Below are 19,306 nucleotides of genomic sequence, written 5' to 3' on the forward strand. Positions count from 1 at the left end.
TCTTTTTTATTCAGTTTTTTTTTATAAAAATCACAGGTTTTTTTATATAAAAAAAACTTTTTTTCAAAAAAAAAAAATTTGTAGTACACATGTGTAATACTACACATACACATGTGCACTACAATTTTTTTTTTTTTTTTTGAAAAATTTTTTTATATATAAAAAGTGGCGAAAATAGGTATGCAAAAAAAAAAAAAAAAAATTGGTATGTTTTTTGGTTTTTTTAATTAGTTTTCGAGTTTTCACAATAACTAGTGGTTTTCATTTGAACCTTCCCCAAATGCATTAAACCTTTTATATAAATTTAGATTGTTATTAGAATTGACGCATAAACTATCAATAGAAAATAAAATTTTGTACGACGAGTGTTTTGGGTCAGCTTAATCCGACTCATGCAAATTAGCGTTTTGACCTTTTGACAGGTCTAAAACCTACCCCTTTTTATCTACGTGTCGAATGCTTCGTACATGTAGACTTCAAAGCAATTCAAACACAACACACATAGTAGAAATGATTATCGATTTATTATAAGTCGATTTGATACTCGTTCAAGAATGTAATGTTATAATATAACGAACTTGTAACGTGCGACGTTTGTGTCAGTGATGATTTATGGCAGCTTGTATCTCTTCCAAAGTTTTTCCTTTTGTTTCAGGCACCAAATTTATCACAAATACAATACAAGCTACATTTACTGCTGCATAAAGGAGGAAAGTGCCTGAAACAACATACCATATTATTATGTTAATATCCATAACTATACTTTTTTTAAAGAGTAAAATGTCATTTTCGTCCCTGAGGTTTAGCCAGTTTTGCGACTTTCGTCCAAAGGTTTGTTTTTCAGCATCTGGATCCAAAAGGTTTGAAATCTTGCCATTTTCATTCGGCTCGTTAACTCCATCCATTTTCCTCCGTTAAGTCAGGGGTATTTCCGTCTTTTTTCTTAACTTAAAGGGCAATTCGGTCTTTTTCACTTTATGTACAAGCATTTAGCATAATGTACAAGTATTCAAAAGACCCGAATTACCCTTTAAGTTAACAAAAAAGATGAAATTACCCTTGACTTAACGGAGAAAAATGGACGGAGTTAACGAGCCGGATGAAAATGGCAAGATTTTAAACCTTTTGGATCTAGAAGAAGGGGTTGTTTGGCAACATCAGAATGATTAAGTGCTGAACCAGTAAGAGATCTGAACCACTAAGTGTTAAACCAGTAAGAGGTCTGAACCATTATAAGCCAGTATAATGCTTAAACGTTCAAAGGCAAATGTCTGACCATTTCAGATTAGAGGTCTTAACCATTCAGACTTAGTATAATGCTTAACCATTCAGAGGCAAATGTCTGAACCATTCAGACATTTGTTTACGAAACAAACAGTCTGAACCATTAACTACTGAACGAGTAAGAGGTCTGAACCATTAAGAGCCCCATTAAGAGCTAAACAAACAGCCCCGAAGCTGGAAAACAAACCTTCGGATGAAAGTCGTAAAACTGGCCAAACCCGTGGGACGAAAATAGCATCTTACTCTTTTTAAAACAAGACATAATTAACACAATATGCTTACCATAGGAACTCCATGTTAAGAGAAAATTGAAAGTGTAGGAAACAGCCCATGCACCGGCCCAATTTACTAATGTCACAAGCCCACCAGCAGTGCCCTTGATGTTAATGGGGAATATCTAGATACAACATATACACTCATCAAATTATCAAGTGTCTGAGGTGTAACATGTTTGAGTAACGGTCGGTAAATGGGTCAAACGGGTACTTTTGGTACGGACTGAAAGGGTGGATTCGGGTCGGTGGACCTTTTATACTTTCGGATGACTTTTTGCTTTTAAATTTACCCGTTTGACCGTTAGAGATAAAAACATAACCTGAATCGACCTGTTGTTTAATAAAAAAAGTTGAACTCGTGTTGATGTTAATACATTTATATACCTCGGACATTATGACCCATGGAACCGCTCCCATTCCTAATGAGAATCCTGCTATATACAACTGTGTAAGAGGAAAATGATTTCAGAATCCATTTTTTATGTTAAAAGTATAAATTTTGTAAGAGATGTGTACGTATATATATAGGGGAAGTTTAACGTGGGCTGTAAACGAACCGAACGAACACGAACAAGGCCATGTTCATGTTCGTTCATTAAGGAAATTAACATGTTCGCGAACTGTTCACGAACGCATACCGAACATAAGTTTATGTTCGTGTTCGTTCGTTAAGGAAATTCAATTGTTCACGAACAGTTCATGAACAGTGGTCTCGAATACAAATGAACGCAAGCAAATAAAATTAACGCATACGAACATTTAACTTGAAATAAAAAAATGAAAACATTGTTATCCTTAAACATTGGATATAAGTAGTTAAATACAACCATCAAATGATAAATCAAAACACAAGAAGTCTACCACAGCACCAAAGATGAATAAAGTTTAACTAACTTAGACATAATTATCCCTAAAAATGTCTTAGAATGTCCAAATTTTAGCTAACTTAGAAAAAAATAGGGTTTCAAGTTTTCAACATGTTTAGATAAAAGGTTTATTATTTATTATTTTTTTTTAATATAATCAAACGAACATATTACCGAACGTTCACGTTCACGAACGCAGTCGAACGAATGAGACCTGTGTTCGTGTTCGTTCGCTAAGCTAACCAACGAATTTTTTTGTCCGTGTTCGTTCGTTAATCTAATCGAACGAACTTCCCGCTGAACGGTTCACTGAACGTTCGGTTCGTTTACAGCCCTACGTACAATAATCCCTTAACGTGCGACGTGCACGAATAAATTACGCATGTTCATTTTTAAAACACGCACGTTATTTTGGTGGCCGCGTACCCTTGCACGTTAAGAGCCTTTTGTATTTAAAACTTTCACTGTATATATATATATGTGTGTATATGTTTACCAGTATGCCGGTTACAGCTAGCGCAGGTGCTGCCGCTAGAGCTATTTGATAAGTCTGGAACACAAGAAGATTGCCAAATGATTCGTTTCATTATCGTTATATAAAAAAACAATATAAACGTTTAGTGTTTGATGGTTACCTTCATGTAAAATGAAGCGGCTGCTAATAAACAGCCCAAAGCCATCCCTGTCACGGAAACCTTGAAATACACATGTGATTTAAGGCTGGTAGCCTGGTATTGATTAATGAACTACTAAAAGACTATTATATAGTGTGTTGTTGGTTACCAGTAACAGTGGCTTTCTACCGGCTTTGTCGATGAATAGCGCGTTTAAGGTGGTAACCACAACCTGAAAAACAATTTTCATTAAAATAGATATTTTTTTTTTTTTTTTTTGAACTTAACATGATAGTACCTGAAGAACAGCATAGGTTATTGTACCAATATCAGCTGCAAAACCTGAAAGTATATATCAAATGTATTGAAAGTGTTACATAAGGTTGTATCTATATAGTCGTTTGGTGCTGTGCACATGGTTACTATGTTTAATTTAATATGCTATAATTTTGTGGCGCGTATAGAGTTTTCGATTTTCAGTCAGGTATTCGGTAACATAACATAACAAAAGGAATATCCAGGGATGCTATAATGATAATTTTTTTTTTTGTAGGCTACAAAAGAAGCAAAATGGACGGATCAAGTAACGTATCAAAACAAGCAAGTTTTTGTACGAGTGGAAACGGGTCAGGTTGGCGTGGAACACTTTTGTCGAAAATTACTGATTATATTTAAACAAGAGTAAAATGCTATTTTCGCCCTGAGGTTTGGCTAGTTTTGCGACTTTTGTCCAAAGGTTTGTTTTTCCGCATCTGGGATCCAAAAGGTTTGAAATCTTGCCATGTTCATCCGGCTCGTTAACTCCATCCATTTTTCTCCGTTAAGTCAAGGGTATTTCCGTCTTTTTTGTTAACTTAAAGGGCAATTCGGTCTTTTTCACTGTATGTAAAACGACCGAATCCCCCTGAAAAAGACCAAATCCCATGAAAAAGACCATATTGCCCTTTAAGTCAACAAAAAAGGACGGAAATACCCTCTGACTTACTGGAGAAAAGTGGATGGAGTTAACGAGCCGGATGACAATAGCAAGATTTCAAACCTTTTTGGATCCAGATGCGGAAAAACAAACCTTTGGATGAAAGTCGCAAAATTAGCCAAACCTCAGGGACAAAAATGACATTTTACTCCTTAAATAATTACTAGTCAGGTATGATGTTATAAAATTATATTATTTAACAGGAATTTTTCTTTTAGATAAAAATACATTTTGGACGACTTTTGACACATTTGACCCGTTAGCGAGGAACCGTAACCTGAACTGACCCGTTTATAATTAAGTGGGTTGAAGCCGACGCCTCTAGTTGTTAAATTTCTGGAAAATTATTCAAGATACATACCTGCAGACGCAAAAATACTGCTTGCGTAAAAACAGATACCATTTATTCCTCCAAATTGTTGAAAGATCATTAATCCAACTCCTATCTTCTCATTGAAAAAAAAAAAAAAAAAAAAAAAAAGTTAACATTAAACTTTGACATAACATATGCCTCAGTGTCATTTTAAAGATCCAGTAACAAGAATGTTGAACAAGATGACAAACTTACGATAACCGATTTCAAATATCTTGTTTGGAACAAATCGAATAGTCTGGCTTTCGGGAGCTTGTCTAGTGTTTCTATATAATCCTGTAAAAAGTTGCAACATTTCATAAATTTTTATATTTTTATTAAAAAATGTTACTGTGAAAAAAAAGTTAGAGCATTGAAAGGCAAACCTTGATTTCGGCTGCCTCTTCGGATACATCAACATCCGTCCCGCGAAGTTTCCTTAACGCAAAATCAAACTCTGCTTGTTTTCCTATCTTAGCCTGCATTGATGCAGTAGGTTGACCGAAATCAACCGAACCGAACTGATCCGGACCATTCATATTTTCATAAATTTCTAGTTTTTATACCTCTATTTCATGTTTTATACCACCACTATATGTATTTATACTACCATTTCATTTATTTATACTTCCATTTCATGTATTTATACATCTATTTTTGGAAAAATTACAAGTTTTGTCCTTTATCTTAATACCACTTATCAGGCAGTGTCCTTTTTAACGAATTTTGAAAAGTTTTGCCCTTTATAAGGAATTTTGTTGCACGTTTTGTCCTTTAGGCTTAACTCAATTATATTTTCTTGTTAAATCTTGTCACCCAAGGGTATTTTAGTCTTTTTACCCATTTATTTAATATTATTTAAAAGAATAAAACAAAATATTTTAGGGTACACTTTTGAAATAAGTGGGTAAAAAGACTAAAATACCCTTGGGTGACAAGATTTAACAAGAAAATCTAACTGGGTTAAGCCTAAAGGACAAAACGTGCAACAAAATTCCTTCTAAAGGGCAAAATTTGTCAAAATTCGTTAAAAAGGACACCGTCTGATAAGTGGTATTAAGATAAAGGACAAAACTTGTAATTTTTCCTCTATTTTTTGTACTAATATCTGCATTACATGTATTTTTAAGAAAAAACATTAGCCCAAGTTGGCTTCGGTTATTAACCGAAGATAACCAAACCAAACTGAACCGAAAACCGACAAAATAACAGAATAAACCGAACCAATTAACCCAAAAACCGAACGGTTAATAAAATAGATTAACTAATGACTAATGGGTCAGGATTAAACAGGTCATGTTTAGTATGAGTCAAAATGGGTCAGGCTGGGACGGGTCGTCCCACGTTCTTTTTTAAAAATTTATAAATAACTAATGCGTCAATTAAGATTATCTAAACATTATCATTACAAACAAGTATCTAAGTTTCTAAATAAAAAGATTTAGGAGGTTGTATGCACTTAATATTAGACTTTCAACCCACTCGACCCATTTGACGTGTTCCCTTTTTATCTAAAGGTTAAAATTAGCGCGTCTAGTTTTTCGTAAGACCTTACCAGCCATCTAGGAGATTCGGGTATTAAAGATAGGCCCACAAGTAAAACAACACAAGGAATCAGTCCTGCAACCAAATCAAGAGGTTAAAATGTTAAATGGCCATAATATGGTATTATTTTTTATATTTATAATTATTTTATGGGTTTTATTTTTTCAGAAATAGGGCTTTTTATGGCGAATTCAAAAGTTTGAAAATCGAAAAGTTGAATTCGCTATTTGAGATAGCGAATTCATCGTTTAATGTAATATTTTTAAAAGAGTAAAATGTCATTTGCGTCCTTGAGGTTTGATGAGTTTTGCGACTTTTGTCTAAAGATTTGTTTTCCCGCATCTGGATCCAACAGGTTTGAAATCTTGCCATTTTCATCCGGTTTGTTAACCCCGTCTAGATTTTTCTCCATTAAGTCAGGGGTATTTTCGTCTTTTTGCCTATATTATTATTATTTTTTATTTAGTAATGGTATTTTGAATACTTGTACATTATTCTAAATGCTTGTACATAAAGTGAAAAAGACAGAATTACCCTTTAAGTTAACAAAGAAGATGGAAATACCCTGGACTTAACCGAGAAAAATGGATGGAGTTAACGAGCCGGATGAAAATGGCAAGATTTCAAACCTTTTGGATTCAGATGCGGAAAAACAAACCTTTGGACGAAAGTCGCAAAACCGGCCAAACCTTAGGGGCGAAAATGGCATTTTACTCTTTTTAAAATATCTAAACACACAGTTCTTCAGTATAAATTATCCTGGAGACTGAATCATATCCAAAATAAAGTATTTTTCGGCATCGTAATATATCAAAAAGTATTTTATTTTGAATACAACTCGAAAGAAATAACTATGCCACTAGAGAGAAAACGCAAATAAAAAAGCGGTAGCTATAACGAATTTCAAAAACCTGCCAAAGCCATGGTTCTCCAGTGTAGCAGTGTTCCTATTACAAACGAAACCGACACTCCAGCGATGATCAAGAGCTGCAAAAGTAAGTTAAAACCATTCAAAAATATCAAATATATCCCACTGTTTCATACACACACTTATCTTTTTTAATGCTCAATATATATAATCCAAATAGAGTTAATTGCCATTTTAGTCCCTGTGGTTTGGGCCATTTTGCCAGTTTAGTCCAATGGTTTCATTTTTAACATCTGGATCCAAAAAGGTTTCATCGTTGCCATTTTGGTCCAACTGACTTTACTCCATCCATATCTGTTAAGTCTGCCAAGGGCATTTTTGTCATTTCATTTAAAAGAAAAAGCAATAAAGAAAAAACGGTTAATAAAAAGAAAAATGAAATGACAAAAATGCCCTTGGCAGACTTAACAGATATGGATGGAGTTAAGTCAGTTGGACCAAAATGGCAACGATGAAACCTTTTTGGATCCAGATGTTAAAAATGAAACCTTTGGACTAAACTGGCAAAATGGCCCAAACCACAGGGACTAAAATGGCAATTAACTCATCCAAATATTAACGCGAATATAACCTGATTTGCTGCAGTTAACAATCCTCTTAACTGTTTGGGTGCTATTTCGGCTATGAACACAGGTACCTTACAACACAAAACATAGTTATTCAGTATTTATATAGTATATTTACTGTGTAAACCGAAACGTAGAAGTCTACGAGTTTAGTAATATCGAGTGATCTACCACGTAGGAAAATACTCCCATTCCGTATCCTGTTGCTAACCTTCCGGTATCGAGAGGCACAGGCCCCTGTTATCATTAAAATGCACATTATTTGGTTAGTTTTTTTATTATAAATTTGAGAGTTTAAAACTCTAATGAACATTTAGAGTAAATTGGTAAATACCTGAGCAAGGTAAATTGCTAGCCACCCTCCTATACAGAAAATACTAGATATTCTCATTGCCTGTATGAATGTGGATTGAAATATTCAGTTTTTTTTTTTTTTTTTTTTGGGAGGGGGGGGGGGGGGGGGGGAGTTTGTAATGACAGTGGCTGATGGTTTATACTCTTGTATCAACTTACTCCTTTTCGACCGAAGAAATCAGCCATGGGCCCACTTGCGACGGCGCCGATCATCGCTCCAAATGTCAGTATGGACCCAAACAATGAATACTACAAAGACAACAGAATCATTTAGTTAATACTTTAGATTATGTTACTGATCTTTTATTATTGTGACACGCAAGGTTTAAAAGTACGGAATCATGCCTCGAGGCGTTTTCCCTTCGCGCTTCACGAGGCGGAATTAAAAAATAAATATAAAAATTATATATTTTATAAAAAATAAAATACTAACTAATTTCATCATCAAATTCATCAAAAACACACATAAAAAAGACATGAAATGTTTGATACTGACACAAAAAGTCCAAAACATCAAAACCCCCTGAGGCGCAACTTTTCTTAGCACCTCAGCCCTTTGAGACGCTCGTACATTATAACCCCCTAAGGCGCCTCAGGCTCGTTTTTTGGGCGCCTCGCCTCAACGTACACGCCTCAGGCGTTTTTTAAAACCATAGTGACACCGTTGGCTGTGGATGAGAAGAGAATTTCACAGTTAAGCTTGCTTGGACAACCACAAACAAAGTCGTGACCTCATTGGGGGCAATGCGGACAATATGCATGGACCCTTTTGAGCAAAACACATAACGCTACTCATTTTGGGCAAAACGGATAATATTGGTTGGTATGCTCTGTATGTATGATGTCGTCTCGTCGCTCTAAAAACTATGTTTCACAAAAATTATAATGCACTTGGGCTAGCTACCGATCAAACTAACCTGTGCTATTGTTAGATTTAGATCTTTCTTGATGCCAGCCTCACTAGGAGATGAATATCCAACCTGAAAAGTGAAAACCATAGTCAAACTTGTGTTGGTAACCTGATATAAAAGTCAACAATGGTTTTTAATTTGAGAAAATTACGAAAATAGCGAAAGACCAGGGTTGACTTACGAAAATAGCCATCTCATGCGTCCTTGGAGTGGCGCATCACGGATTCAAATGCGCAGGATGCGTCTGGAAACAATGGGATGCGTCTTTGGAGCGAAACCCAATAGAAGATGGACACGTGGCGGCAGACTCCTCCAAGGGGTCAGGCAGACTCCTCCAATGAGTCAGGCAGACTCCTCCGAGTGTGAGATCCAAGGCGTCAGGCCTGACCCTTTGGAAGAGTCTGCCTGACCCATTGGAAGAGCCCTTGGAGGAGTCTGCCGCCACATGTCCAATTTCTATTGGGTTTCGCTCCAAAGACGCATCCCATTGTTTCCAGACGCATCCCGCGAATTTGAATCCGTGATGCGCCACTCCAAGGACACATGAGGTGGCTATTTTCATAATTCAACCTTGGTCTTGGCTATTTTCCTAATTTTCTCTTTTAATTTTTGGATTTGAATTAGATGAACTTAACAACTTAGCACTTACACCTGTTCCAAATGAAAATGAACCACATACTGCAACAAATGTGCTAAGATAGACCATATAATTATTCTCCTTTCTTCTTCCATCTTGACCAATAAGTGGAGCTCTACCATCTTGGCCTTTGTTCTCTTTTGTAACCATGTTTTATGCGTATATCGCCTGTTTTGCATAATATTAGCATCCGTTAAGTACCGAAGAAAACTATATTAAGAACCCGTAAAATGCTTACAAATATGTTTAGATTAAATGTTGAAGTAGAACAATAAGTCAATAGCAAATTTATATTCCCATGAAAATTGCAAGAGTTTACTATATGTAGCTTAATGTCATTGTCTTGATTATTTGAATAAGAGTTTACTTATCTCCATTTTATAGTAAAAACTTTGAATGTTTGATTTGAGTAACTCACACATTTATTTAGAAAGTTAATTCATAAGTTGGGATTGAATTTCACTTTTTAAAATTTAGCTTGACTTGCCATATTTATACTATCTATAAAAAGGGCTTGATGTAATACTTTTGGACATTCAATAATATACAAATATTTCAGCATAGATTATTAATCTAAGTTTATTTTCTTTACTTTGTGTGACAATTAGTAAAATGTCTAAATACCATCCATAAAGAAAATGTTGTAAATATCACCAACGCGCATGGTTGCGAAAGTCGCTAGGTGCTCTCAGGTCGGTCGACGTGGGAGTTGCAAGTACTCAAACATGTTAAATTGTAAAGAAATTAGTTTTATTTTAGAAATTATATATGTCAAATATCATAAGTTTTATAACAAAATGCGTGAATCTCAATACAAATAAAAAAATACATGTTCAAATAGTAAAGTATTTCAAAAATTAATATTCATTTCTTGCAAAATAATATTAATTCTTTAATATGATAGACAAAGAAATTGTGTTTTGTGTTTTTTTTTAACTCAAACTCAGCAGAGTTAACCAACTAGATCCAATTATGGTCAAGGTTGACTGTGTTTAATCGGTTCTGAGTATTTGGGCGAAGTTAAAGAAGATCGTCTCGGCAGCCTACCTTGTAGCTATTACTCAGCCTCCGAGACCTTGTTTAATAACATTGCCAACCCATTAAGGGTAATACGACGCTTGACTATGATTAAAAGGAGAACTTCAAAGTTAAACGCAGTAATTCCAAAATTTGTGACCTCTTGGGGACATTGCAAATATGTACTATTAGGAGTGTGAATTTTTGACACGGTCTGAAAACACAACACAAACCTAACACGAAATATGCGGGTTTGGGTTTAGTCTATACGGGTTCGGGTCAGTTTCAGGTTGAACTCACAAACCCGTTTAGCTAAATTGGTCAGGTTCGTGTTAACCCGGTCAGGTTGGCGGATCGACCCGTTTAACCCATTTCTATTATATTATATTTTTTTGCAATATGTTTTATGTCATAAATTAAATTGGGTGTATATTTTATGCTATAATTATAACTTAAAAGGGAAATTGACATAAGACTTTATAGTTTTAATATAATTTTATTATATGAATTTGTGTTTTTTTGTAGTAGATGTTAATTTTAATATATTAATTTGCTGAAAAAAAAATAAAAAAAATTAGGTTGAACGGGTCGGGTTCAGGTCAGTCTGCGAATATTTGGATCGGGTTTGGGTTCGGGTTCATATATTTATGACACGATTTTCGGGTTTGGTTCAGATTCGTCTAAAATTTTCGGGTTCAGGTCGGATTAAACCCGCTAACCCATGAACACGACCTGTTTAGCACCCCAATATACAATAATACAAGTTCCATTTTAGAACGAGAGGAATATAACTAATGATTTATAATACAAATAGTTCGCTTCATTATTACAAAATAGGGATGTGATGTTCCTTACAACTTGTAATATTATCTTATCAATATCAAAGCTAGGTGGATACAGCTTTCATATCACATGATACACATGTTAGGTTTTTCCAAATTTGGAATTAGTTAATCTTATAGGTTAGGTTTGCTTTCCTGTTAAGTTCCCTACATTTTAACATGCATGTGATACGCTATTAAACCATTGAGGATTAAGATTAAATCCGGTTTGATAAGGTGGACAGGACTGATCAGACCTCCAGTTCCCGGTCGGACCGGCCTGTCCGGTTTTCAAAACATTGCTTATAATACCTTAAGAACAACATATAATTCAACTTGAAATGTTTAAAATATTTTATCTTTCATTACTACATATAATTCAACTTGAAATGTTTAAACACACAAGCAAGCACATTGGTAAGGAGTTATAGCACAAATTAATTTCTTGAGTTTCGACGTACCTTTGTTTCCGTTTAATTAAAGAGATTCAAATCGATATCATTCAGAGCAACAACTACTTCTTTTCTCAAAGATTATGTTGAAAATGTAAGTACATGAATTAGAATATGAAATTTTGTTGAAATGATTGGATCTCAGATTTGAGTGTTGTGTTTGTGTGTGTTGGGATGAATTGCAAAGACAATTGTAGACTGTTTGAAGAAGGAATGGTGAAGATTTGAAGAAGGAATGGTGAGGAAAAAGTCAACTTGATGAAATAATGCATGTTTTATAGGATACCACACACACATACATACATGTATATATATATAATTGAATTTCACAAAAGAATATACTCACATTCTTAAAAAAAAAGTTGGGCAAGATTTACATAAGAATATAGACTATTAAATAATATACTAATTATACATTCTTAAACTATGTGTTTTTCACAATGAGTACGAGAAAAGAATAATCTAAAACCATACCTCGTGAGACATATCTTTATAAGCTACAATGTGACACTTAATAGTTAATACTCCAACTAAGTTAGCCTAGTTCTGATTCTTGTGACAACATACCAGACTAGAGAGAAGGATTATATTAAAAAAAGGAACACTTTGTATTGTATAACGATAGTTCTTAACGAATTAAATAATGCATTTTAGAATTAATCAAATAAAAAATTTCCAAAATTTATTTCATTTACCTGAATTCGTATTTGACTAAGATTGATTTATTTAATTCGAGTTGGTATTCAAATTTTATGCCAAATTCGAAATTCGATTCGTATTTGAAACTTGAATTCGAACAAATTCGATTTAATTTATTTTCACACTAAATACTAAATTATTTTACTTTTTATTTTTAAACTACTACAAAAAAAAATTATAAGGACTTTTGGAGTTTGGACCAAATGTAGAAGGTTTTTTTCCATGTGTGTGTATATATACGTGTAATTTGAATCCGAATTGAATTGAAGATCATATATTCGAATTTGATTCAAATTTGGTCACTTGACTCGAGTTCGAATATTTGAAAACCGAATGGGAATTAAGTGAAATTTTAAAAGTTTTAAACCCGAATCGAATAAAGAAGTTTAAAATAACTCTAGATATATAGTTATACATTTATATTTGAGCTACCATGTAGTTTATATAGTTACACATCCTAAACATATTACTCTTCGAGATAACGATGCCACTTATATTTAAAATCTTTGTACTCCTTATTTTTTATACTATATTATTCTAGATCTAGATTCTTTCAATGATTCTGTAATGATAATTATATATTATTTTAATCACCTTACCATGTCATGTCATGCTCATGCCTTTCTAAATCATATCCCAAAAGAAGTGGGGAGGGGGACAAATTGACGTCCATGGAGGCTGCCATGACATATGGCCCACACCTAAATGAGTTGGTTAAATCATGTGTGATTTTATGAATATATAGAGGGTTGAATCGGTTAAATCATGTGATTTTATGAAAGAAGTTAGCCGTGTTGCGGCGAATTTCTTTTGTTATTTAGTCTGTTTTTACATGTGTTTTGAAATCACTACGAACGTGTTGCGAATGGAACTGCTGATAAGAATAAAAAGAAAATGTAGAAAAACACACTAAAAGATAACAGAAAGAAAATCAACTAAAAAATCGTATGGTAACGATTTTGTTCGTATGAAACTCGTGGTCAGAGATGAGCAAATTGTTCTGGGTACAAATACCAAATTTGTCGAACCGAAAGATATTAACTACCAATTCGATACCGACTTTTGGCGTTCCTGGTACCGGTTCACTGCCTTTTTTACTTTTATATACCGGTACTGTAACCGGTATTTTCGGTATCAGTACTGATTCTGTATCGGTTGGCACCGAGTTCATCCCTACCCTTGAAACAAAAAAAAATAAATAAATAAAAGTTGAAGAAAATCAACAAAAAAAGAAGTTGTACGATACCGTTGTTCGTACGGTAACCGTGATCATGGATGAGCAAATGGTACCGGGTAGTAGCACTGAATTTCCCGAACCAAAAGATTTCCAATATCAATTCGGCACCAACTTTTAGCGTTTTCTGTATTAGTGCCGGTTTGTACCTTCATGTACTGATACCGAACCGGATCGTACCGGTATTTTCGATACCAGTACTGGTTCAATACCGGTTGACACCAAACTTATCCCAATCCATGATATTAAAAAAAAGATTAAAATAAAAAAAGTAAAGAAAATAACTATTATAGTAATATTAAAATAATAAAAGTATTAAAAACTATATATTATTATAATATTAAAATCACTATTCATTTCAATTCGTTTATTAATAATATATATATATATAGTAATATATAGTAATATATAAGGTTTAGATTATTGTATAAATGGACATATCATGTTAAACCTGAAAAACTCAAATCTAATGAAAAACTACTAAACTGAAATCTAAAAAAACCTAAGAACTATGTGTAGGGATTCATCGGTATACAATTTAATCTTAAATAAAATTTAAATTTATCTATTAACAGTTAATATCTCATATTAAATACATAAAGCGGAAGCGTGTACAGTAAAATCGACTAACCAGTTCTAGTGATCCACTTGCAACCGTTAAAACAAACATAACTATAGGGGGTTTTCAAAAACTAACCTTTTGATTTAAAAAAAAAAACATAAGCTTCACACTTTGATCCAACGAACCGTCAGGCTAATTGACGTTTTTTCACGAGTACTAACCTTTAGATTAAAAAAAACCTAAGCTTCACACTCCTTTATAGTCAATTGGTCAAAGAGTTGGTGGTGGTGCGATTGGGTTGTCGGACGGTGGCGGGGTTCCACGACGCGGGGAGGCGGATTCTGGCAAGGGAGGCGGAGTGGCAGTTGTGATCCGGCGGCGTAGGAGGTTGGCTAGCGGTGTGGGTGGAGGTGTTGGTTGTTTTGTGTGAGTTATGTGGTGTAATCAAAAACTCTTTTGAGCTCTTATTTATGTATATATATATATATATAGGTAAAGAGTATGGTACAAATCCCACTATCGTACATTATGTACGCTACAACTACAGCCATACACATGTCCTGATTCAATTTTAACAAATAAGGGTATATCAGACATTCTATTCTATCATTTTACGACAGCTAATCATTGAATCCCGTCAATTATGGTGTTCGTTTCATAACCGTTCCATATAAGTATTCTTCTTTTTCAATTTCGATTGCGGGGGTTTGATTGATTGATTCCACACAGAACGGCCATTTTTGCAGAGATTTCTTGAATCGTCATTTAGTTAAGTTTTGGGGGTTTTTTTTTATTTGAAGTTTTTTTTTATTATTAGATTTATAATCAGAGGTAGAAGTTAAGTGTTTATTGGAACTAATTGTTGGGTTACTATATCGCATGTGTTTTTTTATATATCGCATGTGATGTGTTAAAATAAACCGACTAGTAAAGGATTGGATAGGTTGCATAAATTCGCATGTTTAAATATAGTCATTTCGCACACAATGAAGTTTGGTATATAATTTCGCAAATGTAATTCTAGATTTCGCAAACTTTAAAGATGTTTATCAATTGCAGCTTTTGATTTCGCATTCTTTTATGAGTAATTATTTTTATTTTTGCACTGTGTCATTCAATTATTGAAATCAAATAATTCAGTTCAATAATTGATTTCAATAATTCATATCAATAATTTTTTTTATTATATATTCTATGTTTTCATCACTATTGCAGACATGCAATTAAAAAATGGCAGATCTACCAACATCATCTTCTTCTTCTTTTGAACCAAGTATCAAGCAGGTTTTGAGGAAAAGGATTCAGCAACAGATTCAAGAGGATCAATCTTGTCAAGAGATGTTGGAGGCCAACATTTCTCGTGTAACGGAAAACATGAAGAGAAGACAAGAAATTCTGAACATGTTATCCCAGATGCAAGTGAGTAGTCTTAAAGAAATTGCAGTTATGTTTATGGTGGATTTGGATGAGAGGGATGAGAAACAGTTGAAAGAGTTGGCTGGTGCAATAACTGTATTAAGATGCTCTATGAAGATGAAAATAGAGTTTCTTTCATCTTTTGATTGAACTTTTGTTTTTTTTTTATGTATGTTTTGTTCCAATAAATTTGCATGTTTTGTTATGTAATGGACTTTGTATTTCGCAAATTTTAAGAATTCAATGTGAAACATGCGACTTTCATACAAAACACATGCGAAATAAAAACAAAATTGACAATTAAGAAACACCAATATATGCGATATTAAGAAGAGAACTAAAGCAGTTTGAAACAGGTGTAACAGTTGAAATATGTAACATAAATACATCATCAAATGTAGTTTAGTTTCCCCTGTCAAAATATATTTTCATCCTTTCTGGGATTTCCTTATCCAGATCTTTCATATATCTCTCTTTGTCTGGCATTTTGTCGAAAGCATTGGCCATTTTAATTATTTTAAGACGATGCATGTTGTGTTCTGACAGAATGATTTTGCTGAGATATCTTGTCCTTAGGAGATGAAGTTGTGCTTTCTGTCTGTTGTTTACTTCATCTTCATTCACAAATCCTGTCGCCCATGGTTTTTGGTCACCTTTGTACGTTTCCATGTGACGCATCGTAAACACTCCACAGTCTACGCAGTTATTCTTCGTCCTCCATTCCATTTCTTTTCTTTCTATCACTGAGGTTGCAAGTTGTTGTATAGCCGGTGTTGGTTTTAAAGCATTTTGTAGGTATAAAACCAATACCCTTCTCTGTAACATTGTAACATTGTGTTAGTAGCTTTTACATAAAATATAACATGTATAAGTATAGGGTTTTGTATTACCAGTGTGTCTGGGAGCCCCTTGTATCTTTCCTTAAACTCTTGTTTTGCAGCTGAATTGTCAATCAGCTCAATTACGCCGGTTTTTAAGTTGAAGCACAACACATAGAAGTGGTCACCTTGAAGTACCGGAATAAACACCAGGTCAACCGATTCAAGTTTTTTTACCTCATATCTATTTAACATGTCTTCAAAATTTGAGGCAAATATTTTGAGTCGTTGGTCATCTGTGTATTTCTCCTCGTCGTAAAAGATATCCGGCTGTATGTTATGTAACAAGAGTCAAATCCATGAAAACAATGTACCAAATGCGAATAGTGTATGTACCAAATGCGAAATTACAACAGAAGGAGAAAGGCAAACATTTGATTTTTTTCACATGCGAATAGTATATACAACACATGCGAAATTACAACAGTATGAAAAAGTTTCAATAGCAAAAATTCTGCCATAATACATGCGATTTAGATATAAATAGTTTGCGAAATCATTTAGTATGCATTTACCTTTTAGAATTTCAAATGACAAAATGTACATGAAAACATACCATCATTGTGGAAAACAAGAAGAATCTGTGTGGTGATGATTTTCTATCCCTTTTCTTCTCTTCAAGGTTTAGAATATCTACAAATGCATCTATCCCGTTCGATGCTACGTATTGTTCCCTGAAGAAGCTTTCAAACACAGCTTTGAATGTTGCAACCTTAGTTTTTGATCGGTAAAACTCTTCTCTGCCAGTCATAAAAACAAATAATTAGTTGTTGTTTTGTGTATATTTTTATTATATTCTTGTTTGTTTGATATATTTTTTTGCTACTTACTGCAAGTCTGCAAAGGTAGCAAATGTGAAGCGGATCACACTCAATTCTTGGTTCAAGAGGGCTTCATGCATGTTCACCACTCTATTGCAGTAAGGTGAGCAAAATTTGTCTCCAAGTTCTGCACATCTTTTTTCACCTCTTATTCTTGCTTGTTCTATTGTCTTGTAAAGCAGTTCGTTTAAACCTTTTGGTATGACTTGTTTTGGAACTTGCTTTGGCTTTGTGTTTTTTCTCCCCCTAGTTTGTTTTTTCCCTTTATCTTCTTCCAATGTTGGCCCTACGCTCAAAACCAACTCAACTGAATGCAGTTCTTCAGCTGTTACCTGAGGGCATTCAGGTTCCATTTCCTTTTCAACTTCAACGTCCGTATCGAGTTGTGGGGGGTCTTTTTCCAGCACTTCTTCCTGGACCTTTTGTGTAGATTCTGCCAAGTTCACTGTCTCTTCGTCAACAGTTTCATTTTCACCAGTTTCTGCATGCCAGAGTAATTTAAGATATACAATAATTTATGATGTTTAATTTTTCTCAAAAAGTAAAGGGTTTTTATTACCATTGGCAGTTGTTTGGTAAGCATATACACCCGGTTCCACTGTTTGAATATTTGCAATGAGGGTGTCTGTGACTCCTCCATCATCTGGTTGCAGTGTACCTATAGATCCAAATTATTTTATTTAATACAGCATAATCAAAATCGCAGGAGTATACATGACATTGTGTGCGAAACCAAATCTGAAATGTTTTTTCATATTATCGCATGTGTTTTTTATAGGTTTCGCAAATGCATAAGTTTTAGTGAATTTTTACATTATATCGCATGTGTTAATATATGAGTTCGCATGTGTTACCTTCTGATGCCAATTGTACCAAAACACTGGATATTACTTTTTGTGCTTCTTCATCCTCTCTACCTTCTTTGTTTGTATCAACTTCATGATGAACCTCAGAAGTTGGGTTTTCAGGTTCTTGATGAACAGGAGAGGCTGCAGGTTCATCCTCTTGAACCCGTTCAGGTGGCAGACAAATGAGATTATTCTTAAGCGCCTGATCCCACTCCTTACAAGCATTCATAACCTCAACATCCCAAAAACACTTAGTTTTTGCCTCTGACACTAAGTTGTTCATCTCTTGAACATCTCGAACCATTTTAAGGTATTTTTTGACATTCGCTTTCATCTTTTTCAACACATTCTGTAATATCAACATAGAAGTTAAATATAATTAATTAAGTTAAATAAGTTTATTTAGTATTTTTTTTACACTTACCTTTTTGGCTGCTCTTGAAGCCTCTAGTTGTTGTTCGTGGGCCGTGTCATAGATTACTGACGGTGAAAGTGGAGCAGGAGTGTTGCAATAATCCATCATTTTCTGCGTCTGCGTTCCAACTTCAAAGTCAATGTTCATCTGAGACATTTCATTTATTTCAAAACTGAAATTCATGAAATCATCGATGTTCTCGTTATCTTTTGGCTCTGCCCCGGTTTCTTCGTTTTGTACTGCACGCGCAGTCCTTCTTTTGTAGCTTATTGTCGTGTCAACCGGTGGTCGTAGTGTATAATCATCATCCGGAGGACCCTCTTCTTCTTCCTTGTTTTCTTCATTTTCTTCTTCATTTTCTTCTTCACTTTCTTCTTCTTCTTCTTCACTCTCACTTGATATCCATAGAGGTCCGTTATCCGAAATATGTTCTTCGACTTTATCAATCTCTGAAGATGTTATATAACGAATAACCGGCATCTCCACGGCTTTCTCAAACAGGTTAAGCTTTTTGTTGTATTCATGCGTGTACAAAAGCTGTATAAATCGCAAGATCATTTAATTATATAAAAGAACAAACTAGTATTTTTAAATGTGTTATTAAATGTAGTAATGTATACCGTAAGAAAGGCAACTGGTCCTACGAACTGTATCTTATAGTTCTTCCAGCCCGCTCGTGTCCGGCGCAAGGTTTCTAGTAGATATGAGCACCAATCTAGATTTTTTATTTCCTCAACATCTTCTACACCGAGCAAACATCTATCATTTGCAAGTGTTGCCTTTGTAATTTCTGCAAAGAAAGTCATCCAGTATACAAGGAAATTTAATTTAAACA

The 19,306-nt window shown here is 34.2% G+C and overlaps 2 protein-coding genes and 1 long non-coding RNA gene across 3 annotated transcripts; all 3 read right to left on the minus strand.

Moving 5' to 3' along the window:
- Nucleotides 1-485: 485 nt before the first annotated feature.
- LOC110943874 (sugar transporter ERD6-like 7) lies at nucleotides 486-11,862 on the minus strand. Its single transcript, XM_022185607.2, has 19 exons — nucleotides 11,608-11,862; nucleotides 9,321-9,476; nucleotides 8,678-8,740; nucleotides 7,920-8,009; nucleotides 7,741-7,800; nucleotides 7,578-7,643; nucleotides 7,412-7,477; nucleotides 6,824-6,899; nucleotides 5,923-5,987; nucleotides 4,754-4,846; nucleotides 4,584-4,664; nucleotides 4,377-4,461; nucleotides 3,338-3,381; nucleotides 3,209-3,271; nucleotides 3,061-3,120; nucleotides 2,922-2,975; nucleotides 1,944-2,003; nucleotides 1,567-1,681; nucleotides 486-718 (listed from the first exon to the last, which is right to left on the minus strand). The coding sequence occupies exons 2-19, from the start codon at nucleotides 9,456-9,458 to the stop codon at nucleotides 600-602; spliced, it is 1,398 nt and encodes a 465-aa protein (XP_022041299.1). The 5' UTR covers nucleotides 9,459-9,476; nucleotides 11,608-11,862; the 3' UTR covers nucleotides 486-599.
- A 4,049-nt stretch (nucleotides 11,863-15,911) lies between these two features.
- On the minus strand, nucleotides 15,912-17,561 carry LOC118485025. Its single transcript, XM_035981240.1, has 4 exons — nucleotides 17,218-17,561; nucleotides 16,944-17,127; nucleotides 16,400-16,657; nucleotides 15,912-16,325 (listed from the first exon to the last, which is right to left on the minus strand). Exons 1-4 carry the CDS (start codon nucleotides 17,559-17,561, stop codon nucleotides 15,912-15,914), a joined length of 1,200 nt encoding a protein of 399 aa, XP_035837133.1.
- Nucleotides 17,562-17,612: 51 nt separating this feature from the next.
- LOC110935204 lies at nucleotides 17,613-18,210 on the minus strand. Its single transcript, XR_002588950.2, has 3 exons — nucleotides 18,063-18,210; nucleotides 17,768-17,866; nucleotides 17,613-17,689 (listed from the first exon to the last, which is right to left on the minus strand). It is a non-coding gene; the product is annotated as an uncharacterized LOC110935204 (long non-coding RNA).
- Between the last annotated feature and the right edge of the window lie 1,096 nt (nucleotides 18,211-19,306).

Source organism: Helianthus annuus, chromosome 1 (genome assembly GCF_002127325.2).
Source record: "Helianthus annuus cultivar XRQ/B chromosome 1, HanXRQr2.0-SUNRISE, whole genome shotgun sequence".
Taxonomy (NCBI): domain Eukaryota; kingdom Viridiplantae; phylum Streptophyta; class Magnoliopsida; order Asterales; family Asteraceae; genus Helianthus; species Helianthus annuus.

Coding starts and splice junctions, on each gene's coding strand:
- LOC110943874 (XM_022185607.2), bottom strand. CDS start 9,458: ATGGTTACAAAAGAGAACAAAGGCCAAGATGGTAGAGCTCCACTTATT. Junction 7,478..7,577: donor TGGGAGTATTTTCCTACGTG/GTAGATCACTCG, acceptor TTGTGTTGTAAG/GTACCTGTGTTCATAGCCGA. Junction 3,121..3,208: donor GTAGAAAGCCACTGTTACTG/GTAACCAACAAC, acceptor GTGTATTTCAAG/GTTTCCGTGACAGGGATGGC.
- LOC118485025 (XM_035981240.1), bottom strand. CDS start 17,561: ATGGAACCTGAATGCCCTCAGGTAACAGCTGAAGAACTGCATTCAGTT. Junction 17,128..17,217: donor GCTACCTTTGCAGACTTGCA/GTAAGTAGCAAA, acceptor TATGACTGGCAG/AGAAGAGTTTTACCGATCAA. Junction 16,326..16,399: donor AGGGGCTCCCAGACACACTG/GTAATACAAAAC, acceptor ACAATGTTACAG/AGAAGGGTATTGGTTTTATA.